This window comes from Pyxicephalus adspersus, chromosome 5, assembly GCF_032062135.1.
Source record: "Pyxicephalus adspersus chromosome 5, UCB_Pads_2.0, whole genome shotgun sequence".
Lineage (NCBI taxonomy): Eukaryota > Metazoa > Chordata > Amphibia > Anura > Pyxicephalidae > Pyxicephalus > Pyxicephalus adspersus.
Genome location: NC_092862.1, coordinates 104,557,937 through 104,585,381, shown reverse-complemented (window position 1 = coordinate 104,585,381; position 27,445 = coordinate 104,557,937). Strand labels below are relative to the sequence as shown.

Here is a 27,445-nt window from a genome sequence, read left to right as displayed (position 1 = left end):
TCCAGGGTTGCATTAATTTTTCAACAAGATGTTGTATTATTGGGACTTAGAGCGCTGAGTAAAGTTTTCTCCAGGATATCCTAAACATTCGCAGTGTGGTTAGGATTTGGACTCCATGGGCCAGGTTGACAATTGTGGAAGGCAATAGCCTTATTCACGAAGCATCAGGAGTCCCTTGTGTTCAGTGAAGCAAAGTTTCTTTATTCATGCATGGAGATTCTCACAATCAGTTAACACGTGCTCAAGGCACACTGAAGGAGAAGTCTGACATTCAGCTCAGCAAACATGATTAATATCCCTTATCAGTACTGCGGTTGTTGCTGTTTCATTTAGCCTTGAGTCCTGTTCCTCCTTAAGATGTAACAAACTGCCCAGCTGCAAACTGTTTCTTTTAAGACAACATGCTTCTTCCCCCCACTCTGGGCGTTTAGGAAACCACAGGCCATAATTTAGCCAAGGTCATCATGTTCCTCTCCTATAAGAGGCCCAAGGTCCTTTTTCTATAATTGAAGCGTAAGCAGATTTTTGATAACTATTCAGCATATAGCAAGAATATAGCAAGATTAGACAAAAATGAATACATATATTTTTTACCTTTAACACAATCCATGGGTGAAAATTATGTCTCATGCTCCCCAACCACTCTTTCATAGTGTGAGCTCAATGAATCCTGACATTAACAACTTGGAATATGCCTGTGCCATTAGAAAAGAAATACAAATTATTGATTGAAACCTGGTCATTCCGTATATTCAGGTATTCAGCTGGCATCAGTTTGTGGCACATAGTATTGCTGAATCTAGACCTAGACACCAGAGCTTGACATGGCTTTGAAAGGCTTGTTTTTTTTCTGGAAGGCAGTGTACAGGTAGTCCCCGGGTTACATGGTGTCAGTTACTGTATAAAATCCTCACTGTGAGTTAATCACAAAAAAAGCAAAAAAAAAAAAAAACTTTTTTGGAGCCTAGTCATTCAAAAATTTCTAGAGCAATCTGTGCTTTGATATGCAAAAAGAAACAACTGCAGAGTGTGTCTTGGTCATTAAAGAGTTACAAGATGTTACAAATCAGCTCAGCTCCTAAGATCACCCACAATCTTGTGTTTAGCAGAAGATTTCTACTGCAAGTCATGCAAATCACCCCCCTCCCCCCCACCAAGCCTCTGTCCTGCACACGAGGGAGCAGGAAAGCTCCATTCGTATCTAGGAGTCCCGTATATGTCGAAAGTCCTTAACTCAGGGACTACCTGTATATATTTATTCTAGTCTAATTGTTCTTATAAACACTCTCAGTAGAAGTTAGTAAAGTCAGCAAAGTAGCCTAGTAAAAATCCCAAATTTTTGGTTACCACCAGAGCAGGAAGGGAAAATCTTCCAATGGGGACAATGTTTTAGTAACAACTATGTACAGGTGGCATTTTCCTCATTTTACTTATCTTTTTATTACTTACTTTTTATATAATTTTCTACTCTTATAAATAGGCTTTGTAATATCGAGAATTACTTACTGGCAAAGGATGTTAGCTGCCATTTTAGTCCATATTAACAAAAATAATAGTAGGAAATGGATACATATGAAAGTCATTCACCGAATATACAACTTTTACTGCAAATGACTTTTTATTCCTTTTTTGAATAAATTTGACCTTGTAAAATGTGAGAGTAAAATGAAAATCTACATTGTTCTTCTTTTCCTGACATTTATTTCAAGCCCTTTGAATCTTTGTATAGACCTACGTCATTTGTAATAATGGCATGGCATCTCTGTGTGGCTGCTGGTTATATTAAAATCTGTAATCTTGACACAAATGTGAAGATTGTCAAAGGAGTCATTACTATGTATTGTAATGCATAATGGTAGGAGCCTGCAGACCTTTTTTTTTTGTTTCACTTTATGCTGAGATGTACAATTTTATTCACAAATTTGTTTCAATTCTATATTAAGCCAGATCTTACTAGTTCCTATGCCTATGTCACTTTTATATCACCCTGTTATATTTTACATGTTTTAATTTTGTCTTGAATAGACATAGATTATTATTATTAACTGGCAATATCCAAAACTGGTAATATTCAGTTAGGTTCATAAATATTTGGACAGAGACAACGTTTTTCTAATTTTGGTTCTGTACATTACCACAATAAATTTTAAATGAAACAACTCAGATGCAGTTGAACTGCAGACTTTCAGCTTTAATTCAGTGGGTTGAACAAAAAGAAGAAAGTCTGCAGTTCAACTGCATCTGAGTTGTTTCATTTAAAATTAATTGTGGTAATGTACAGAACCAAAATTAGAAAAAAGTTGTCTCTTTTTCTTACCTTCCCACTCCCTCTTACATTTTTTTTTACAATTTTAATCAATGTACTATTTTTTTATTACTTTTTTAAATAATATATGTTTTGTATGACTCTTATGCTGTTTCCATGGCCCCCATCTAGGCTAGGGTGATATAGACCTTTTTTGCTCCCAGCCTAATGGGTTACACATTCCCCCATCCCACAGGGCTGCAGGGCCAGATGTGTTGGCAACAGCTCTTGATACCATAGAAAAATGTAATCTAACACATTGCCTGATCTCCTTCTGCATACGTGGGACCGAAAGCAAGAACCGAGACAGCTGAATTTCAATTAGAAGAAAACAAACATAGCAGCACAGGCCTGTTTGAGATGTGGAAGAACACTTGGGGAAAAAAAAGTCCATGATGGATTTGGATTTTTTTTTGGATGAATGAGCTTTACCTGTACCAGCATACACATTATAATTTTCATGGGCAAGTGAGAGGTTTGCTTTAATACTTCCCCTGCTTTTTCCTTTTTACCATACAAATGAAGTATTGTTTTGTAAAAGTCATAAATAAAATTGATATGTAAGTTTACTATGTTAAGGCAGACAACATACATAACTGGACAGAACAATGAGGCTTCTCGCAGTTGTTCTTTGTGGTCTTCTCAAGAGGCTGATAGGGCAGGACTGGGGGGTAAAACCATCCCATTACATGCCCAGCTTCCGACAAAATAAAAATAACGTAATTGCTATAACAAACTACTTGTGAGGGACTGATTGCATCCACCACTTCCATTGCCTATAGATAAATGGAAAAGACACATGCTGATGTGTGCCATGATGGGTGGATGTCATGACTTAATGAATATAAACATACATCCTAACGCATTTATTTGCATTAACGTGTTGCACCAAGGCAGCCCTTTTACTTGAACAAGCAATGGGCATAAAATCAGACTTGAACCAGTGTGTTATTGTGCAACACATGCATTGCTTTAGGAGCCATTCAGAATGAATACCATATTACAAACTCCTATATTTAGTAATAACCTTTCAGCTCACAAGAATTTTCATTATAGTGTCTGCTCCAAATCCCAATCAAGCCAAAAACTGAAAGGACTTTATGTGGATTAACCAGAGATTTTCTGACAGAACTTCTCCTTTAAGAATTTTCTCCATCTCTTGCTAATCACAGTTTGCATAATTCACAACACAGACAAGTTGAAGCTCAGAGGAAGCAGAGCAGATTTTTTTCCCTTGCTTTGAAGTGTGATGAACCTCATACGATCATGTGAAATGTATTTCACACTGCTGCAGGCAGAACATGAAACACTCCTCTGTGACAAGAAAACTCTTGTAAACTTGTAGTTAATTTATCTTGATCATAAGAAGACTTCAATTTAAAGTACTCTGGCTACAGAAGAAACTGCACCACCATTGCTAAACTCCTAAATAATTCTAGCTGCCCATCAGATTTTCTGGTTTTAGTACTTATTGAAGGGCTGACTCATTAGGTATGCTGAATAGAATTTCTGATTCCGTTTTGCATCATTTTTCCAAATTGGCGACTCAAATAATTGAAACCAAAAGATCTGCTTGGCAGGCAACTAGACTGTTAAAAATACCTAATGACCTTCCACACACTCCCAATAGACACGTGGCCACTGTGTACCTTACATGGCCACTGTGTAACTAACTACTTACCAATGATCACATCCAGCGACATAGTAAACATGCACACTTCCTTCACATTCTGGTTTTATCCCTTGCTGCAAAACTATTGGACCATACCCATCAAAAAGTTAACCTTCTTTATCACCTTAACTCTATCCTTAAGTTAATAACGAGCCTTACACCTTTTTGGGTTTGTCATCGCCTTTACTTATAGTTGTCATCAATTAATTTTTGAACCATAAATATAACATAAAATCACCCGAACTTTACCCTTTCCTCAATAACCAATAAAAAGAGCTCAGCCACAGAGACCCGAGCCCCACATCTTTACTCATAAAATCTCCTAATCATGGGACTTGAACCTAATAACTTAGGGGGTACTTTTTGGTAAGTATCTTCTGGTACTGTCCTTTATTAACCGTTTTCTTCTTCTTTTACAGGTGTCTTCTGCTCAAGGTTTGTTTATAGGCAACTTAAGGATGCTTTCCCTTCTTTTTGGACAGATTTTAAGGTAAGTGCTTTTTAATATTCATAGATTTAGGGAAGGGGTAATTTATTTGAAATTCTCTTGCAGCAACTGCTGGTTTATTTGCTGGCATGATCCCATTTTGGGAGCTGGGCAATTTACCACGTTCCCTTATCAATACAGAATAGTACAAAATTATATCACAGTACATATTTATAACAGAATATCGTACACATGTGTAGTGTTGTGCTGCTTTTAAATGATCGATTACTCATTGGAAAAAAAAACATAGGTAAGTTGGCCTGCAGTGGATCTGCTTATGTGTACCAGGCTGTACAATGACTTGCAGTTCTGAGTTATACACAAACTGTTGGCATCCAAGTCCACTTCTTTATTTCTTCCTACTTCCAAAGTATATACTATATTCCAAAGTAACATTGCAATCATCCAATTCTCACCTTCCTGTAGATCTATTTAATTCCTATAGATCTATTTAATTCCTATGATTACATTGGTTAATATTTAGTAATTGTGTAAATAGATTTAAAGCTGATTAGGCAAGTCATATATATAACATATATATATTTTTTTGTTTAAAATATATATATTTAATATATATATACACTTTACAAAAAGGGCAAAGAGATTTTAATCGAATGGAGACCTTGTCAAGAGGTCCCATTGTTGCTTGACCATCCATTAGAATGTGGAAAATGTGCTAACCTATGCATTTCTGATCATGGAAGGTTGTTGTTGCCAGATTTGAAAGTTTCAGCAACTCCTAAACTGCTAACTGCTTAATATTTTAAGCACTGTAGCCTTTAGCCTTGAAGAATCAATGTATTTTTAGTACAGTGACCCTTACTAAGTTCAGGCACCCACCCGGACTCTTATACATCAATTTTTGCTTAGATGATATTGTCCTTGACATCATGGCCTATTGAACACAACACCTCCTATTCAAAAACCGTCCTGTAGCACTTACCACACATGCATACTGCAATTTCTATTTATAGGTCATCCAACTTTCTTTCTAAGTTGATCGTACAATTATCATTGGCAAAAAATGTAAAAATTAAATAACAATAAAAATGAAACATGATACAGAATGTCAATAGCATTAACAGATTTTTTTTTTGTTGCTTACTCTGGGATACATGGCATACGGTAGCTATCCTAGGAGGCAGTGGGCTCTCCATTCAGTTTTAACCACAGAGACTAAACATTATTTAAAAGGGTTATTTAGCCTTATATATATTTAATAATGTGGCGATAGGTCCATTTTATGTAAACAAAAACAAAAAAAAAACACCCTTTTTGTGTGTATTGGTATCCTGTGAAACACTAAGACATTCACACAACTCAACAAATCATGTGTCTTTACCGACCTAAAGATAATGCAATCTATAGTATGGAAAATACATGTACATGTGAAAATAAACCTTGATTGTTACCCTTTGAACATTAAAACTTGTGGTGTAGTGTAGTGAATTTAGTGTGTGAAATGAAAGAAAACAGATAATTGTAAATAGAATGATCTTCAGCAATTTACTTATCTGTTATGGGTTATTTCCACATTCTGACAAAGATAGGGAGAAAGGGGAAAGGTATATTAAAGGGCAATTAACTTTCTTCTCACTACACCAAACCGTTTAATATTCTAATGCTTTTGAACAAAGAGTTTTAGTTTTACATACTACAGACATGTTCACTACACCATGACTGCTCTTAGAAAAATAAACAGATTCTACTTTTGCAACAGCATTTTTAGGAAGGAATATAGCTGGCAGCTGAAAGCTTGGATAATATTTCAGTTCTTTGCTTTAATAAATCCTGGGTTGCTTACACTGAAAGCTGTCATCTGGGTCATTGCCGATCTCTATTGTGAAGTGCCATCCAATCAACTTGCTGAATTTGGTTTGATGTCAGCAGTCTCTGCACACATCGGAATTCATCCGGCTGATTCACCTGCCAGGAGAGCTCTTTTGGCCACATGTTGTAATCAATTTCAGACCTTTTATTTGCTTAACTGATAATTAAATAACTAAGGTTATATAGGTTTGGAGTCAGTTGTTCGATTACTTTTGATCCCTTTAAAAAGTGGAAAGTAAATATTGGTAGACTATTTCAGGGCTGGAACTACAATAACCCAACCCATGTGAAGCTGGTCAATATTTTTTTCTAGTGCTGACTATGCATTTGGGGGTAATTACACCTCGGTTTTATGGCATGGTTTTACTTATAAAATGAAGGCATTTGGTAAGGTCAGCAGCCTTTCTTCTTGCAGTAAACTGGATTTGATTGGAGGACTCCATTCTTTTCTCCTGCCCTGGGACATTTTATACTACACTGGGTCAATACCTTGCAACGTGTGGGATGTAATTCATAATGCATTTTATTCAAAATACGTTTCAGGTGCAGAGGAATTATTTATTATATTCCTTTAGTATACATCAGTTTCACTGCTTTGGTAGACATTTAAATATTATTTAAATACAATTAAATACTTTTCTGACAATAATCTTTTGTATACCACACAGATTGCATCTCATCAAGCAAAACTGGTACTGTGTTTTGAACCAATTTTAGGCCATATTTATATGAATGTGCACATTTGAAGATTAAGATACATTAAGTATCTCTTCACTTTGGCATAAAATTCCATTTTGATGCAAATAATTAAAATGATTTTTGGAGTTTAAGAAACGGTATTAGGCATCTCACAGAGGTTGGTATTTTTGTGTATTTGTAGATTTTGGGATGTACATTTCTCTTCTCAACTTACATTGATTTGATCTTCACCAACTCCCTATTTTAAGCCTTACATATTTGTGCAACTATAACTGGGAAAAGATCAGCTGCATGTAAACCAGACGATACTGGCGAGTTCAGTTCTTGTAATGTGGCAGCAAGCAATGAGTGTGGAATCAAGTGTCTATTTTCCAATGATTCTTTATAAGGCCTTTTTTTAAAGTATTGTGATATCTAACAATGCCCAGAACCACAAGAATTCACTGAACCCAAGATCCCAAATAGGCTTAGAATGTATTGGTGAACCACCTAATTCGTACATCAAAAATCTATACACTACAGCACATGGAAATAATTTGTGATACTATAAATAATCTGTTTAACTGCAGATATACCTTAAAAGCATAGTAATTAGATACAGTCAATAAGCAAAAAAAAATTCAAATATAAACATTTTATTGCATTTAGAAACAATAATGCAACAATAAGCTAGGTAAATTTAGTTGAATATGTTGCAACATATTCTGTGAACTCAAATACTATTGTTGTAATCCAACATGAAATATGAGCATTCACAGTGAGAACAGCCCATTATAAATTTACATAGGAATAATAAAAAGAAAAAGCAAACGTTGTTCAACCCCTCCCCCCCTTTTTTTTTAGATAACAAAAGACGTAACATGTTCTATATTTTAAATAAAATATAAACACTATTGCATACTTGGCTGACGAAATGGCTTCTGCATTTAGTCATTATATTTGTAATTTAAGAACGCCAAAGTGCATTTTTTTACACTTTAACTACCAAGCAGTGAATTTAGTTTCTACTATGAAATAAACTTCTACTCCAAAACCTGGAGGCAGGTCGCTATGGAAACACCTGGCTGTAAAGTAATGATCTCCTAAAGAGCACAATATATCTCTTTTGGGTGAAATGAAGAGTACATTATAAAAGAAATTTGTTTTGTTATTACTTCAGTGTCTGCAATCTCACTATAGCAGCCAATATGAAATACCTGAAAATGTGCATCTGGTTTAAGAAATATGACCAAAAACATACAAAATTTTATATACATTTAAATGGTAAAACTGCTCATTACAACACAACTTTGAACAGCAAAGTTTAACAGCAGATCACTAATGTAATCCCTCTAACCAATGTACTGGATAAAATATGAAAACACGGTATTGCCCTTTGCAGCAGTTTCCCCCTTTTAACAAGTACATTAAGCAAATGACAAGCAAATCTTTGTCTTCATTTTGTTTTTTTGTTTTAAGTGAAACTTAGGCTAAATACACAAAGACTTTTTGAACTGAAGTGCTATTGAATCTGCAAAATTTTTTTAAATTCTGTTTAGCCATTCACACATATTTGGCACACTGCACATTCATGAAGGTAAAGCATTGCTTTCCTGGTTTAGATCTGCAGCTTCACATGTTATATAAGAACGTTCCCCGATGCCTGAAAGTCATTTCCAGGGTTCCTCAAGTTAAAAGATTGAAAAACAATAGTCTAAAACAGAGATCCTCGTTGTGAAGAGGCTTGTGAATCAGAAGAATTATATATCCATATTCATAAATACATATTCAGAAATAAATAGAGCATGAATGAAATAATACATATTCATTCACTCATGTTTGTATTTGGCCGTTTACCTTAGGTTCCACTTTAAAATGCACCACTGCACTTAAAAATCTCACTGTACACAGTTCAATTGCACCTTAAGGGGGAGGGGGTGAAAGTTTAGTGTGAAGAATAAGATAGGTTATTACTATTTCCCAAGAAAAGCAGAGTTACTCCAAAATCTGGACTTCTATTTTCCTAGAGGTTTCACAGATTTTTTTTATTGGTCAGAGTAATATTATTTCTTTGTTTTGTAGCAGACTTCACAGATTTACCAATCAGAAAATGCTGTGCTACCTAATTTTTGGCTCAGGGGAATGGGGTAGTGCCAATTCCTCAGGTTTTTAACAAATAATAATCAGACCTACCTTTACAGCTTCTTCAGTTGTTACAGAACAGGTAAAGGTGGTGGATTTAAAGAAAATGGGGATGAAAATCAAACTTCAGCCTGCAGGGACTTAAATAGCACTGATGCTACATATAAGAAGTAAGGAAGAAGGAACCCAGGCAAAACTTAAAAAGTATGGGCAATCACAAAGCCCAATTGGAATAAGATTGCAATGTGTTCAATAATAATATTGGTTTAGTAGCACCACCAACACCACTATACTGTTTTCTTTTAGTAAAATCATATACAAGTTAAAATGTGATTATGCCACAAAAATGATGCATAATGGTAATTGCAAATGAACAGATAAGGTGATCAATTTTTTTCCATTAATACATAATTAAAGGATAAACAGCAAGACATCTGACTCCCTGGGACACATTTCAATGGAACATTTCCAATTGGTGAAAGTGCAGTATGCATTGTCCTTTCACTTTCTCAGAAAAAGGCCCCATCCCATGTTCTGAAGAGATTCCAAGTCAGAAGTCTTTGTTATCATCCCTTGGTAGGTCTTACACAGCAATATTCTGCAGATTGTTTACTTGGATTCCTCTGTAAAATGACCAGCAGGACCACACTTCTGCTGCTGCCTATCCTGGATATCGCTTTGAGAATGCTAAAAAATAACTTTATAGTTTTATTACCCCAGGTTTCAGAACAGAAATGATTCATTAGAAAGTGAACTACAATGATATGAACATTTCACAATTTTATATTCCTATTGCAACGATTGAATTATTGATACTGGTGATCAATTGATATTAAATGCTGGTAGTGTTTTCATGCAAACCTGAAATTCACAGACACCTCACCATTTATCAAGATTCCCAGGCATACAACTCATATGCAGTACATGGCACACATTGAATGAATATTCAATACAAAAATAAATACAGCAACATACATACAATACTTTTGTTGCAACACGCAATAAGTCACAATCTCACAAACAAAAAAATGGGATAAATAATTCTTGGAGTAGTTTGGAGCGAGGCCTATATTCCAGTTTAAAACCTATAAATGATACTATATGGCTCTGTAAATATATATACCTATGTATATGACAAAACTAAATATTCTTTTGAAATTCAACAATATAAATATAAACACTCTGGAAATTTGTAAAAGCTGTACAATGCTATGTCTAAAATCTTTTCCTACAAAAAAAGGCACATTTCTGGTTCAAGTGTGCAACTGTCTTTTGAGAGAAAGCACCGACAATCGGATAGAGATGCGATCTGCAAGCTCTTTGCATTACTTTGAGAAAATTATGCAGACAGGACTCTTCAAAACCAGATTTCCAGGTTAGTCCACAAAATCACAGATTTCTATTACTTTTTGGTTGAAATCCTCTGGCTGGTCAGCAAACACATAGTGGCCTGCACCACGAATAGCCTAAAAGAAAGAAGCAACACTGAATTAAAAAATATACATATACATATATACATACATACATATACACACTTACAAATTTTATAAAAAAAAAATTATAAAATGGTGTTCTTTTTTTATATTCCGCCTTGCAAAAGCATGCTAGAACATGACAGGTGGACTCATACACATTCATTTTTAGGGAATTTCAACCAACTGGTGAGCACAAAAACACTACGTTTTACCCATTTTGCTTCATGAAAAACTGTTGGGGGTGGGTTGCTTTGGTCTGTGAACAGGTGGGAAAAGAGGCCACGTTCACCTCTGCTCCTTCGTCTTACAATGTGAAACCACACTTTAGGAATCTATTTCTGGTACTATACAGCAAAGGAGCCACAAAATGGTGGCTGCACAGAAATGCAAATTTAGGCTGCTGAGGTCTGAGAACGATATTTGTTCTGTGATGAACTCACACAGCAACATTGTCAGATATGGGTGGGGTAAACTTAAGAAATACATGCATTTTATTTAAAACTACACTTAAACAAATTGAAGTCCAACTTCAGCTAATATTCGATAACCAAGTAAAAGCTTGCAGGGGATATTTAGAAAAAAATGTCTGTATTACTAATAACAGGCAGCGACAGGCTGCCTTGTATGTTTTTTCTAAAATTTCAGATTAAATGTTTGGAGGTATTAAGTGGGATGTTATGACTGGTTCCCTTGCAGACTAAAGAATTAGTAATGAGAAAGACATTTAGATGGTGTCATCTAAACATCATTACCAATAACATAATAAAACCTAATTGAACAGGACTTTGATCTATTATGTACTAAGGGTAAAGGTTAGCCAACAGCAGTAATATTGTAGATGTGTCAGTCACACCGAGATAAACTGCAAGCTATTTTTAGCATTCTAATAATAAGCAGAGCCTTAGTGAATGGGTGATATCTTCAGGAAAAGCAAAAGCATTTTCACCATACCGGGACCACAGCTTTTTCCAACTCCAAGTATTTTAAACAACGTTAATAATTTTTTAATAGGGATAAATGCCGCTGTGCATTTTTGCAGCTTTGTGTGTAAATGCTGTTTTAACAAAGAGTGGAATTGCATCTGTACATGTGTCCCCAGTTGTGTTACAGTTTGTGTCACCACTGTGGGAATGGGGGTGGGGGCTTTCCAACATAGGAAATGGGAGAGGAGGGCAATAAATACATAATGCCGACACCAAGTTGCAACCTACACTGGCTGTACAACTTGAACCCTAGAACTGACATTCTAGGTAAAGAGAAAAAACACTAGACTTTTAAAAAGCAAACTGTAGTAGATGCAAATACTTACAACTGTTTTAACATAAGAATTTGGTCGTAGTGACTGAATAGTGCTTCCTGAATTCCCATCAATACAGGATCGTGCTCCATAAATGACAGTGATTGGAATGTCTGGATGCATCTTGTCAATACGCTGCAGCATTGGCCTTCGAGCCCAACCATATGGTATTGTCATGGTTCTGAATGCTGTCTCACCACTATAACCAGAAATATAACCAGAAAGGGCAATATTAAAAACAAGTGAGTGGTGAGATTGTGCATAAAAATACAAAAAAAATACAGTTTCACACATATACATCTGATGCCTAAATATACAGTTTGTATTAGCCAACATAGTTTTTGACAGTGGAGCTTTGAAGTCATGTTATCCACACATTTTTGGAAGAAAAAAAACCAAAACACATTACCTTAGATTTAAAGAGTTAAACAAATTAACATATAAACAGCACCCATAAATGTAATACTTGTTGGCTGTTCCTAAATCCTTCTAAACATCCACAGCCTTAGAGTACCTTTAATACGGAAAATCATGCAGCAGATTAGGCAAAGTGCTGGATCACTTTTCTAATGACCCAATTTTCACAAACAATGTAATCATTTGGTTATGCTGACAGGAGATTATTTGGCCTAAATATGTGCAAATACTTCAATTACCTAGAAATGCTTTTTTTCACAAGAGGCAAAGTTCTTTCACTGCACATGCACGTAACATAAAACAAAATATAAAGTAGCTGCAAGCTAAGCAGTGAGAGCAATAAGTTATAACTGGTGGAGCCATCATCTACCATCAAAGACAGCCTGTAAAATAGATAAACCACACAAGGAGAAGTAAAACATAAACCTTACCTTGGAGACTGTGCATTGCAGTGATAGATATATTCTGTTACAGTGTCATCATCAAACATTGAAGCATATTTCTTCTTAAAATCTGGTCTTAGTCTTTGAACAAGGCTTAAACCTGGTTTAAAACGAAGACATGAAAAAGTAACTACTAGTGATAAAAACAAAATCCACTAGAAATAGTCCATATCTGTGCACATATTAGGTTATTGCCCCAGGTGAATTTAAATCTATGAGAACAGTGACAGTGTATAAGCTAAGATATCAATAAGTATCATTGGCACTAATTATCTAATAATTCTCAGCCACTGCTGCACACCTTTGTATAGCAACATGGAAGGGATGCCACATTTCAGCACAGGTCTGCGTTCTCCTTCACCAGGAGTTGTAAATCCTAATTTGCTCACAGCAACATCTGCTGGTGAATTTTATTGTTGCAGCAAAGTGTGGTTGATCGACTTAACAGACACAACTGGGTGATTTTATTGTTTTACCCCATTTAATCACTTTTCAAAGTAAACCTATACTATTTAAAAGTCACGCGGCTAAGAGAACTCTATGGAGAACCAGGAGTTTAACATGACTGCAATGACGATGAATCAGTACTTGTTTACAAGTTAGGAGAAATTCTGAAAAGAACTCATTTCTCTCATTAAAATGTACTTATACTTTGATACTCTCCAAATTTACCATACTGCAGTTCACCAGTCCTTAACTGTGGTGGCTGCAATCATTTTCACTTTAGGCCAAGAACCCTTTCAGCAAGTACAGAAAGTACCTGTTAATCCTGTATGCTCTAATGAGCTTAAAAAAAGTAATGAAGAAATACTAGTCCCATTAATTAATCATGCAATAAAAAATAAAATTTATGCTAAACAATGAACCAACAGGGCAAACAAGGAAATAAAAGTTATTAAGAAAAATTTCACCATATTATATTGATTCAATGTTTCTTTCTTTGATCTTAAGCCAATGATCACATGGTCATGGCTAATTGAACCACTGTGAGCATCTCATTAACATCAGGGTCTATTTTGAAAATCTTAGGACCCTGTTGGTCAGACTTTATAATGAAAAGAAAAGTATTATAAAAGGACATCCATTATGCAGTGCTCAACACAGAAATCTTTTTAAGCCGGGTGGCAAGAAATTGTAGGTGGGTGGCAGCCCTGGTATTGTGACCCAATTCATTGATAACCACCTAAAAGCCCGGTGGTTGCTGAAAAGTGCCGGGTGGTGCGCCCAGCTAAAAGGGGCTGGGGAGAACACTGGTATGCATATAAATTTCTCATCAGTAAACAATTATTTTCTCCTGTGGAAACATGGAACTAAAAATCTGGCAGAGTTTCTAACCATATACTCTATCCCAGTGGTCACCAACCTTTTAGGACCCACAGACCACTAAATTTACTGGCTCCAGACCGCGCATGCGCAGAGAGCCGGGTGTTACTAAAAGGGGAAGACACTTCGCCCGTAGTGACGTCATGATGCCAGAACCTGCCTGGATGGTAGAGTGGGCGGGTTGTGTCCAGAGACACAACCCACCCACCGCCCGAGCCTGCGATCCGTACGTGGGACATGGTTTTTGGGCTCTGGCCGGTGTGCCAGTGCCCCTCTCCCCCAGCGAGGTCCATTTTCACCTTCCAGAGCCGCAGACCACTGGTTGGCGACCGCTGCTTTATCCAGGACAACCCAAAAATGTTGTGTTAAATGCACTTTAAAGTAGCCTATAAATACTAAAAGTCACACTACACCTTTTTAACGAAGGATTCTATCTGCCCTTTTCATTTTTTTCAAATCCTGTTTTTTAAAAGGCTTAGTCCATCTAAAATAAACAAATACATTGCAGCTCAATAAAACTGTGGAATCCCCAGTAGGGAGAACTTCCACCTTCCAACCAAGATCCCAGCTCTACTTATTTAGTGCCCAGAGACAGAAGGAATCAATTCCATAGAGCGTTAACCACAATAAGCATGTGTTGGTAGATGACCACTAAATGAGTTCTGTATCTACCTGACTGATATATGATCCATATGATGGATTTATTTCACATGTGCATTAATGACAAGCCAAATCTGAAACTTTATGATAAGAACACTTTTATACATCTCTGTGTAGAGAAAAAAAGATAGTAAATGACTAAGTATACCAAAAGGGAGATAGCAAGAGTCATTTATTGGAAGAAGAGAACAGCATGGCAATTTAATTAGGTCAAAGTTTCTTCATAAAACTTTGTACTAATCACCTTGCAGGCAAATACATAATTTACTCAGAAATCAGGTTACATTACTCCCCAATGATAAAACCATTTAATCTCAGTGGTGATTTACTAAGAAGAAAGGACTGGAATGTGCTCAACACTCAGGATTGCTTTGGCAATCCATGCACAATGCATGCAAAGTTCCTGGATAAAAATCTGCTAAGCTGGTGTCATAAAATTAATCAGATGCCAAAATTACATAAACAATGTTATGGTATGACCCAAACAAAAATCGTAATAATGGTCTACAAAATATGTGCCTAATGCACGATAATTTTAATGTTTGTGTGTTTGTATTCTTTTATTCTAAGTTATCCTTAACTATTTATACAGCCCAATGAACTTTGTTTTTATATGTCTGAATATGATTAATGAAGTCTTAATCAAGAGCAGCAGGTACTCTGACTGATGCAGATACCAAGACCAAATCCTCAGACCTAACGCTGGTGAAGTGAGGTCCACGTTTTCCTGCTGCAAGACAATACCTGGCTTCATGTGGCCAAAGTGTGTAAGCAGTTCCTAGATGACAAGGGTATTAATGCCCGTCACTGCCTCCCAGACCTGAATCTAATGGAGACTGCTTAGGACATTATGTATTGGTGCATGCCAATTAGGGCAAAATACTGTCCAGGAGCTTAACAACGCTCTGATCGAGGTCTGAGAGGAGATCTCCAAGGACAACAACTGCTGTTTCATTAAAAGCAGCCCACATGTTGTCAGAGAGCCAAAGACTTCTACTACTACTGAGCCACATTATGAATGGTCGTAATGAAATTCATGCTAGTTCAATCATTCTGTGTTTTCAGTTCTTTACGTTAATATTCAGTGGGATTTTGGTTTACAATGACTGTTTTATGTCATTTAGTGCTCATTAAATTCAAATCTATATCAATAAAACTGTTACTATATCAGTAAAAATGTTCAAGTTATCATCATAGCAATCTGTGATTTCAATGTTACCTTAATTTTGCTTGGGCCAAATAATAATTGCACTTAACACATTCACAGATTGTACTGGGACCCTATTCAATGTTAAACATGTCATGATACGTCCACTTTATTGATATATGGTTAAAGACCACATTAAAAGTGTGGAGGAGAAAAGCAAAAGGCACCTACAAACTTTGTACAGAGACTGCATAGAGAACTAATGGCATTACATTTTGTGCTACAAACAAAAGCATTATATATTGAGTCATTATTTTACACAAGCCATTTCTAAAATGATGTACATGTGCAATTCATATCTTGTAAACTCAAGGTTTACCACACTGCTAACAAAAGTATTGACAGTAGATAACGTGTAATCCATCAGGTCAAAAATAAATGCTTTAGGTCTGAAGTAAACTTACTGACCCAGTGGTCCAGCTAAACGAAGTCCTGCTAAGGGATTAAACGGACTTAAAACAGCACCCACAGCTTTGATCCAGATTGGAATCGGTCTTTCCTCCGCTGCATTGTCAGGTCTTTCTGGAAAACCCCATGGTTCTACCAAAATAAGGCTTTTTACCCTAAAAACAAAATAATAAAAAAAATTCTTGAATTTTCAATGCAGCATAAACTTCACAAATGATTGCAGCATTACTACACATGTCTGCTATTTTAACCATTATAAATGTACCATGTGTGACTCACTACACTACATTCATGTGATCTAAAACTTTATATAAGCCTTTGTGACGTGAATATGAGAGCTGCTTTTTATGGGCAGTTGTCAGCGCTTCTAATCAGCCATTCATTCTCAATGAGACAGAGACACACAGCTTGCAGTGTTCCCTTTAGTGGCCAGTTTCCTAGAGTTGGAAATTTGTAATCAAAACACTCCTTACTACTGTCCTGCATTTTTAATTTTTTTTATATCTATTTTAAAAATCACAATTTTAGTGTCATTTTACACTGGAAAATATGGAAAAAATATATACTTTTAATCTATGGTTGCTTTTTTTATATATATAAAAAAACAATAATTAATATATTGCCTTTTTGAGTTTTGTTTTGCTTTTGTCTGTGGCTTGCAAAAAAATTTAAAACCATGTCCTATCAAATCATTTTAAGGCATACAATGGTCCATAAAGGGTATACCAGTTGCAAGAATTAAAACATTCCTTTTGAAGAGCATGTCCCTATTACCTACATTATCAGGAAAATCCACCTCTGTGCACCTGCTTAAATTTTACTTCATTGCCTGGGTCCTATTAGACAAGACAAAGTATGTATGAACAATCAACCATCTGATAACATAGTACACTTGGAGGATGTGCCAATTTTCGTACTAGGTGGAAAAGGCCTTCACTTGACTTAGGGCTGACATTGCTACCAAGGGTGGCACATAGTTGCCAAAACCACCTTGAAATGTATGCTGGCTACCGCTACCTATAGACTTACAGAGAATAACAAGCATTCACCCATCCTTCTCCTTATGCTGCATACCAATTCATACAAAAGATGTTATTCTAGTTATTTCACTTTAGTACCGATAGTAACTACTGACAAAACCAGAAATGTTTCAAGAGAAACTAATTTAACTTTGTGGAGATACATAATACGGTTATTTTTGGGCATTAAGTATTGGACATAGTAGTGAGCCTGAAGAAGAAAAGCACAAGTATGGCATTTGACCCTGGTAATACTAGTTCCTGGAAAGGGCTTTAACACTTTTCTATTTAAAGCTGAACTTCAGACATGCTATGCTCACTTTGAGGATGCAGAAAATTACTCAAAGCTTCAAAGAACGCCCAACTAACATTGTGTTAAGTATTTTTGGTAACCTTTCCCACGACCCATTTTTTTTTTCTTTTTAATAAACAGCATACCTTTCAAAGATTTGTTCCCCTCATCAATGGCAGAGTATCTAGCCATTTTTTTTTATTGCAGTGTACTTGTTTGGTGTTGTCCAAGGGGCTGTACTGATTCACAAGCACCAAAGTGCTAAAAAATAATCTGCAGTTGTATAGTCATATTTCATAGCTCACAGCTTGCAATGTACCTCAACTAAAAAACTGAAACAAAAATCCCATCATTAAAATATGTTTTGCAGATTTTTTATTGCCTTGCTTATGTACAGAGCAGACAGGTCCAGGGAGATAATCTACATATATATTTTTTTTTACAGCCAGATATCAGTATGGACAAAACGAGTAAAACAAGAATGAAATTCTGAACATGCACTCAGTTTAATGGAGGGGATGCTGGATTATCAGTAAGAAAGATTTCACAGCAGTGTACAAAGCTATATGCTCTGGTGGTGGTATCACCAATGAAATGCCTAAAATACAGGAGTGGGTATGCCAGTAGCTTCTGTAGTCATACCCACTCAAAAATGAATACTGGGTAAGTTACATTTTTAAATGGATTCTTCATTGTACAACTTACCTTGAAGGGTATTTCAATGAGTATGCTGAAGCTAAAAAAGCTCCTAAATTATGCCCTAATAAAATCATATGATCCAGACCCAATGCAATCCTCCAATCTTCTATTGACTGCACAAACTGCATCTCTGCCTTTTCGGCATCTCCTTCGAATTGTGGTCGACCACTGCGCCCAAATCCCAAGATGTCAAAAGCATACACAGTTCTATTTTGGCAAAGAGATTCAAAATTAAGTGCCCAAAGTCCAACTCCTCCTCCGAACCCATGCAATAACACCAGTGGAGTCTTCTGTGATAGAGGCTGTGGAAAGGACAAGGTCCAAATCTGGTTTCCTCCAGACAGTAACACATGTTCTTTGCTGTAGGAGCTTGTTATACCTGAAAAATGGAAATAAAACTTACACCCAGTGTTCAGTGTCTAATATATACAGTCACAAAATTTTAGGGGGAAAAAAACAAAAAAACAAAAACATGTCATAAGAGGAAGGCCCAGAGATCTCATTACCGAAACCCCAGAAGATCTTAGTCAGAAGCTGCACTGTTCTTTGACATATAAATACTTGTAATAAATTAACAAAATAAATAAAAATAAATGTTTTCTACTGACTATCCTGGAACATTATAAAATCAGCATTTAACCAAGGAAATTTTGTATACATTTTCAAGATTGTTTGGGATCTCTCTTATACTCCCATCACAGAATCTCCAATTCCCACAAAACGGTGACCTAAAAAAAAAAAAAAAGTGACCTAAATACTACTTTTAATACAATTTCACAATGTAGCTGTCACCACAACACGCTGACCACACACCAAGAATTCTCTACAATCAAGTTGTCTGATTTATTACTAGAATCAAGAAAGCTATACAGAGACCAATGGGCAGTGTTATTAATGACTTGCTTTGCAAATATTAGTTACTGCTGGCAATGCTGGGTCTCCTTGGTCTCAATCTCAATACTTCTACATCACTGACACGAGAGAAGCATGTGGTACGTGAAATTGAAAATCTTGATCTGAATTAAAATGAAAAAAAAAAAAAAAAAAAAACAACCTTCAAGCCAAGTGAATTAGATTTTTTTTAAAGTAACAGCAACAGCAGCATATTCATCTCAGCTCAGGTTGCTTGTAAAAAAAAAAAAAAACTGGATCACTGATGTTTAACAGTGCATTGATTTACACAAACTGACACACAAACAAAACAAGTCACCAATAATTGGAATAGAAGAATTCTACTAAACACGATCTGTATCTTCAGTGTTAGATACATAAACCCTTCTGTGAAAAAAAAGTTTTTAACAGTTACACAAATATAGTATTTTTGTATGGAATTCCTCTAACTGTCCTCTGTGCCCTTAGTTGGAGGTGTAAACACTGGGCAAGTTTACACCTACGAGTGCTATCACAGTGAATGACATTGCATCAAACATGTTGTGAAGCCACTATTTATGTAAATACCATACATAAGCAAAAAGAAAATGCACATGCACTGCGATAAATGAGAACGTTATAGTGCTCTGCGTTACCTAAAACGACATATTGTCTGAATTTTACTTCCTTATGGCATGTCAGTCCATTTAAATAAAATTCCTGCCTAAAGCAATGCATGTGAAAGTACACCATTGGCAGTGATTTATTAAAGTTTTTAAAGACTGGAGTAGAAAAAGTTGTCATGGGAGAGCCTAGGTGAACCAGCAAACCTGAAATGGATTTCTTAAAAATAGTTGCTATTGGTTGGCAAATTGATTGCAATCCTGGACTCATTGCAGGTTTGTTGGATCACCATGATAGTTTATCTCCTCCAGTCTTTGATAGCTTTAAATAAATCAGGCCCATATTGTAAGTATTTTGAACTGGACCAGCTAGATGTGAATGGATCCTGACTCACAATGTTAATACAGAGAAGATAGAGAATTTTGTTTTCAGACCATTTGTATTAGTATTAGATATCCAAGCCATTTGTATTGCTTTACTGCTGCCATTTATTAATCAGCTAGATGTAAAATATCTGTTAGATAGATGATGGACAGTTACAGCTCAACACTGAGCAAATCTTTCTAAATTTGAAAGGTAGTTATTGGAGATCTGAGGGAAATAAAGCAAAGATTACAGCTGTCTTTCTCAGAAATTTTAATTACGCAGTAACTGTTTACTAAATTGTGCAATTGCTGCTATACATGTAAACAATGGACACAGTGGTCAGGGGGACAAGCAGGTTGAATCTATTACTAAGCATGTTCTCTATGCAAGTATGTCTGATGTCATCAGGCTATTCCACTTCGTTTCATCTTTCATAGTAAGTGTACGTCAATATCCTCTACTTTGGCCCTTTTCCAGTGATTTAGAAGTCTCCTCACTGCACGATGGAGAACAGAAAGTGATCACTAGGGGGATCAGCAGTGTCACGCAGGCAATTCGCCACATCACAGCCCTTACACATCTTCCCACATTTACCAAGTCCCTTAAGGAGGAACTCCAAGCAAACAGCTAACTAATGAAACATAACCAAATCAAAAGTTTTACAATTCAGATTTTTTTTCTCCAGTTTTCATTAAAATAGAAATGTAAGCAGTTAAAAATCCAATGAATAATGTAAAATGGTACAGAGTTAAGCAGTAAATTGCCAGAGATCAAACAAAAAAAGTTTAGGTTACTGAAAAGTATCAGTTTCAATCACAAGGGGGTTTTTTTTTTTCTTTTAGGTAACAAATAATAAAGGGAAGAAGTCTTTTTGGAGAATAATTGATGGGATAACAACTTTTCAGCATCAATTGAAGTCAATCCACCAAGTTACAAGTTGATGCAAACAATTTCCAATGGTGCCCCAGTGTTGAGTCAAATTGTTACAATCTCAGAACAATTATTTGGACAATATTACACTTCAGGAAGTAGTATATTGTGATAATGGTGAGCAATTGCATTTTAGGGAATTTTCTTTTAAGTTTTATTTACAGCTTCCTGACATGAGGAACTGAAAGATCCTTCAGCATGCGCTGCTAAAATATCTGCAATAGATTGCTACTTTGATGAACCAATACATCACATTCCATTTTTTGGAAAAAAAAATGCCATGGTTTAATTTTCATGAAAGAAAAAAAAACTTGAATTTTAGTATACATGTTTACTGTTTATCTAGACAAAAAAAAAAAGATTTGTAATTCTGTACAGCCAGAAAGATCACTCCACCACCTATCGGCTCTGCTTTAAGGCTAAATGGAAATGATAATGTGGATTTATTGTCAAAGGTCAAATTGAGAAGTAGCTGAACCAGGAGATAACTCTGTGTCAGGTTAGGTAAATCACAAGACTGGCTGCAAAGAATAACAAATCCTCTGGCAGACAACATAAGATATTCTTTTATACGGTGTATTTGCCTTGGGTGTAACCATGATGGAGTATGTTGTCATTAACTCAAGGGTGTTTTTTCTGAACATCGATATGGAAAAAAGGAACAGACTCTAGAGTGTCCTTGGGCCACCAATGTCTAGTGATGTACTTACCTATATTGTGTCTAGCTGACTGACCCTAGTGATAATGAAGGCTGACAGCATGCAGGTATAGGTAAAGATCCTGTCTGTCACTGCCTTTCTGAACTATCTCAGGTATTATTGCACAAACATACTGTATGTCTGCGTCACCTAAAAAGTTAGAATTCTCTTTTTGTATTGTTTTACTTTATAGATGTGAGATCACATCAGGATATACCGCTTAATGTAAAAGTTTGGGGAGCTAGCAGGTAGAAGAAAAAAAAAGCCTAAACTCCTGACAAACATATACAAAGGATGTGCAGATGGGGCATATTTGTATACCTACAAGCTGGCCCACATTACCTAAATGCATCTGGCTCACCTCAGGTTTGCAACGTATCATTCTTAACTAACTGCAAAGGGAGATACAGCAACACAAGTAAGGTAGCAGTAATAACAGCTCCATCTCGCCCAACCTAAAAGAGCCCTTGGGAGCTATTTTTCTAAATTGTGCATCAGTGTTGGAGAAGAGTTACCCAGTAGTTTCCTATAACTTACACTTTAGCATCTTCTCTTCAGCCTCCTTTAGATGAGCCTCAGATGTGGGACACCAGGCTGGGAGCCAGTTAGAAAGCCATCCTGACCTATAACACAGAAAGAAATAATGGAATAGGTTATACAAAGTTCACATTTTCTAATGTTACACAATTTCACTAAGGGAAAGTTTATCCATTCAAGTGAGAACGGTACTTTTGAACATTTACATCCATTTGCAATACATTTTGCACAATATTATGTCTATCAGCATTTTAAGCACAAGGTATCGCTAACATATACCTAGTAAAGAGAAAAGAATAATATGGGCTGGGTTCACGATTCTGCACTTCAGTAATATGAAAGTTGCCAAACATTTTGCTTGTTGGGTTGTGATGATGAAATTAATTCCTATTAAAACCCTAATACACCTTGCCAATGGTTTCAATGCACAGTAATGGGCACAGTTTTGGATCATTAGGTAGCCAATTTAATTAAATGATCAGCTAATAAACAGTGCTAGAACCTGTCTGTGTTAATGAACTGCAACATTGTGAACTTAAATTATAGAATAAACAGGTTAGATTATACTAATATTACTCTGTACTAATGCTCACATGTGATTCTAAGCCTCCAAAATTAGAAGAACCAAAATCCAATGAATCTAAGAAGTGGACCAGAAACTGCCAGGCTAAATGATGATGGATATGTTTTAACCAGGAAATGAGGAGGGCTCCAACTTGATGTAGCTACTAGTGCACAGGGCGAGAAGCTTACAGTGTGCAATAAAATCATGTATTTCATGAGTCATGTATTTCAGTACAACAGAGGAACTTGTATAACTCTACAAGAATGAAGGTTAGGCTGGAGTTCACATGCCAATCTAGAAGACTTCCTTACACATCTCCTAGACCAGGGATCATTCTGTCCTCCTATATAAAAGGCATAAAACAGAATCAAAACTTTTAAAGAAATCCTGATAATCCCTGGTATTAGCATAATTGTAGTGAGTGCAACAAGGAGTTTTACTCCTTCCTAACTGCTTTTTTTGGGCTGCGCATATAAATACAGCACACCCGATGGGCCCTAGAGCAACCCTTCTCACTAGGTCTGATTTCTAATGCACAGAGCAATAGGCTGATACCAAGACAAATATTGTTGTATTCATGAAAATGAAGCGAATGTAAGTTTTTCATTATGTATCTGTCTGGACTTCAGCTTTGAGCTACACAGTGAATTTTCAGGATCTTGTGCATTGAATTTTCACAGGGCATTGCACAAACACATATAGCGTGTAAAACACAAGGTCCACCGCTGATAAAACAAGACCACAACCTTCTCATCACGGGCTTAGCAATATTTACAAAAAGAAGAAAAGTCAAAGTCATGCTAAAAAAAAAAAAAAGAAATAAAAAATTACCGGTAAGTCATAGATAACAAGCAATTTATTTTTGCAGTTTTATTTTCATTTATTTAAAGGAAAATACAACAGGAGATGCTGGGACAGGCAAGAATAGCCAAAAAAACACCTTTGGTGTACAGAAACAGAGCTGGGTGCTACTTTGGGGACATGTGTTGAAGGATTAAAGATTTAAACTTCATTAGAGACCAAATGAGTCAACAAACTCCATCTAGAACTAAAATATCACCATTGGATGAACTGACACAAACAAGAAGCTGCACAGGAACATTAAAGGACGAGGCTTCCAGTAGCTCATCAATGAAAACAACAAATGGATTGCAATGGAAAAGTATCTAATCAATCCGACTGAAAGTAGCCCTTTGCCTTCATACTTTGGTTTCTCGCTTTTCTATCTGCTTTTTACATAAACAAGGATGTGGATTGTGGCTGATGATATGCAACTTCATAAACATTTCTTCATATTTAATAACTAGAACCAACTATAGTTTCACAACAGGTCAAGGACGGTCCTTGTGTTTTGTGTATGCTGTGCACGCCCACAACAGATCATCAACAACACCTGAACTGTACATACACGCCAACCACTGACTTCTTACACTGATTATATGTTTATCTCAGCTCAAAAGCCTTCATGTACATGATTGAAATCTGAAAAAACATAGTAATAAAATATACAAGGCAATAACATTGCAATATTAAAACTAGACCCCAACCACAATATTTTGATTTAGACAGAGAAGGGAAAGTTAAATAATCAGTCAGGTTTTGTCATGGTTGTTGCAGTCAGAGTAATCTTGCCACTGGGACCCAAATGGCATCAAAAATGCAAAAGAGGATGCAATTTATCCCAATGCTAACAAAAACGTAAAGCAGAACTCTATCCCTTAGCTCACAGTCTGCTACCCACCCCACAAAACACTCCTGCAGTTATCTGCTTTTAATGGCGGGGACAAGATAAGTCTTTCACTATTGGCTTTTTCTCTCATTCCTGATGCTACTAGAGAGCATGTAAACAGGCTGCGCTCAAAGAAAATGTTTTTATTTAAGTCATGTAATTACCATTCCCAAGTTAAGCACATGGGGGTTGTATAAAAAATTAAAACCTAGGGTTTCAATGCGTTGTTGAAGTAAACAAAGTGTATTTTATAGCAGTTGTGTGTCAATTAAAATATTATGTAGGTCTGGGGAAAAAAAAACAACAGAGAAAAAGTAGGGGTTTGGGTATCCTTAAGAATGAAAATGTATCTGTCTTTACCAACAGCCAACCTGGTATGAAATCCTCATAACCCTCTGAAGGGTTCCCCTGTGAGCCCTGATGTTTTTTACTTCACTTTAAACCTTGCTGAGGTCAGCATACCAGTCAGCACAGCCACTTTATCTGACTAAAGCTCAATAGGATCTTCTGTGTTCCAACATGTAGGCATTTCTCTTCCTAGTGGTAGCATTATTCTTACAAGCGGCTAAAAGTAGATTTTTAGAAAGGACGGTACAAGAAAAGTCTTTATTTTTTTATTTATTTTTTTAACAGTGTAGATTGACGAATTTAACGTGCAAATTGAAGCAGTAAGACTATGTTTAGACCGGCAGTAAGGTTGCAGTGAGGTTACTGCTTCCTCATGCCAGTTGTGTCCACCCATGGCAGTCCCCTGGAAAATGAATAGGGGTACTGTACCTCACACACTGCCTCCTGATGTTAAACCTGCAGACACTGTTTTTTTGAGAACCAAAAATGTAGTGCAGGTGACCAAGGGGCTGCCAAGGTGCCAGCCACTAAATGCTGCACAGGATTGCTTGATCCCAAAGCAGGTCTGAACTGCTTACTTTATGAGCCGACTGCATTTACTATCTATATGCCAAACACTCAATCTCATTGCCAGAAAATCAACAAAGCTGAAGATTAATTTATGCAAATATCTAAAACTTTTCCCCCAATGCTGCATTAGTGGCTGGGTCTATGGATCAGGTTTATTTGTCAAAGAAAAGCTACTAAATAGAGGTAATTTAGCTGCTAAAGGATTACATAATTAAATAAAGTAAAAGCATTATTATTATATATTTCAAGGTTTTGTGATCAGACCCTCCTTAAGGAAGAGGTCATTAGTGGTCATTTATTTGTCATGAGCTTTTCCTATTTTTCCTGCAGCAAGAGTCTAACTAGCAAAACACACCACATAATGTCAGCGTTTGTTCTTTTAGCTTCCATTTGAGGGTAGTCTGAATCGTTTGACCATAATACAACAAAAGAAACAAACACCATAGACCACTACTATATGTTTATCATTCTAGTACTACAACACATTCATTGGGAATGAGCCCTTAACCTTTTACCCTACAGCTTTAAAACACAAACAATCTGCGCCACGTTATTCAGACGTTTTTATTACGCGTTCACTTCCCCACATATTACTGGCAAGTTTAGGAGATTTCAACATACAAATCGTGATTAGGAACAGTGAGGACAGTTTGTGCAAGGTTAAATTCCCAGAGAGACTTTCGAAGAACTTTTGGCAGCAGAACATTTCCAAGAATTCTACACATGCTTGTGCCCTAACTATGTAGCTTTTTTCTAATCTAACCTTGAGGTTACATTAGGATTGTAAGCAAACATAATTATGAATGTTTAATACATTTCCTTAACTTTTAAAGAGCAACTCCACCTGAAACATGTCTTCTATTTTTAAAGGATAGGATAATTGTGTTCCCCTTCTGGGACCCGGACGGAGATTTTAACACCTTTTACAAATAGCAAAATCATGAAATGCCAAGTTTTTAGGGTGTTCATTATTATCCCTAATACATTAAAAATGTATCTATAGCTAATGTCTCTTTTTCTAAGCCCTTTGTGAAAACACAAAGGCTTTGTAGGTGCAAATACTTATATGCCCCTTGGAGGCGAGAGCTTATGTGGACCATAAAATAATTTTATTAAAAATAACCTTTCCATTCCCATCTGCAGTTCTGTAATTTCCAGCTGTTGCGATTTAGGTAAAGGTACATTTTAGGCAACCATTGTAGCAGGAATCTAACTTTTGACAAGATACTTGTGATGAACACAGATGCCCCCTTTAGAGACAGCCGGGGAGAGACACAGGGAAAACATATTTCTTGAGAACAGAAAAACTCCCAACAAAGTTTGTAAAATCCCTGAAATGTGCAACAAACACTCAGAAAGATGCTCTTTACCCCAACAAAAGTGCAATTTAAAGATAAACTTTATCAAACCCTGCAAGCGAAGAGTTGTGTTTTAAATGGAGTAGAGAAAGGTTGGCTCACTAGTTAACATCATTTATATATTGTTATCTTTGTCCTATTTCCTTTCTTTTGTGTATTTCTTTTGAAATACAACAACAAACAAGAAGAACTTTCTCCAAAATTCAAAGAAATTCCCTCTGGCACAACTGTAACAAACATTTTAGTTACTGTTCTACCAGGAAATGGGTGACAATGATCACCATAATCAACAGATAGGAAAGAATAATTTATAAGTAGTCAGGGAACAGAAAACTCTTCCTGTGTCTTGGTTCTTAACCCTTAATTAAACTGGTAATTAGGAAACCTTTCCTGAAAATGCTACTTGCCCACTTGTAAAAAGGTTCGGATAAAAGAACTATGAGTGAGTGTGTGTGTGTGTGTGTGTGTGTGTGTGTGTGTGTGTGTGTGTGTGTGT

General features: G+C 36.2%; 1 protein-coding gene across 2 annotated transcripts in view; it reads right to left on the bottom strand.

Moving 5' to 3' along the window:
* Positions 1-7,612: 7,612 nt before the first annotated feature.
* ABHD5 (abhydrolase domain containing 5, lysophosphatidic acid acyltransferase) overlaps positions 7,613-27,445 on the bottom strand; it is a 25,622-nt gene continuing 5,789 nt past the window's right edge. For both annotated transcript variants that reach the window (XM_072412359.1, XM_072412360.1), the window contains exons 2-7: positions 22,380-22,465; positions 18,361-18,733; positions 16,345-16,499; positions 12,735-12,846; positions 11,899-12,085; positions 7,613-10,580 (exon numbers count right to left, since the gene is read on the bottom strand). In XM_072412359.1, coding sequence (XP_072268460.1) covers positions 10,491-10,580; positions 11,899-12,085; positions 12,735-12,846; positions 16,345-16,499; positions 18,361-18,733; positions 22,380-22,465 — 1,003 coding nt within the window. In that variant the 3' untranslated portion in view covers positions 7,613-10,490. The remainder of the gene's footprint in view (positions 10,581-11,898; positions 12,086-12,734; positions 12,847-16,344; positions 16,500-18,360; positions 18,734-22,379; positions 22,466-27,445) is intronic.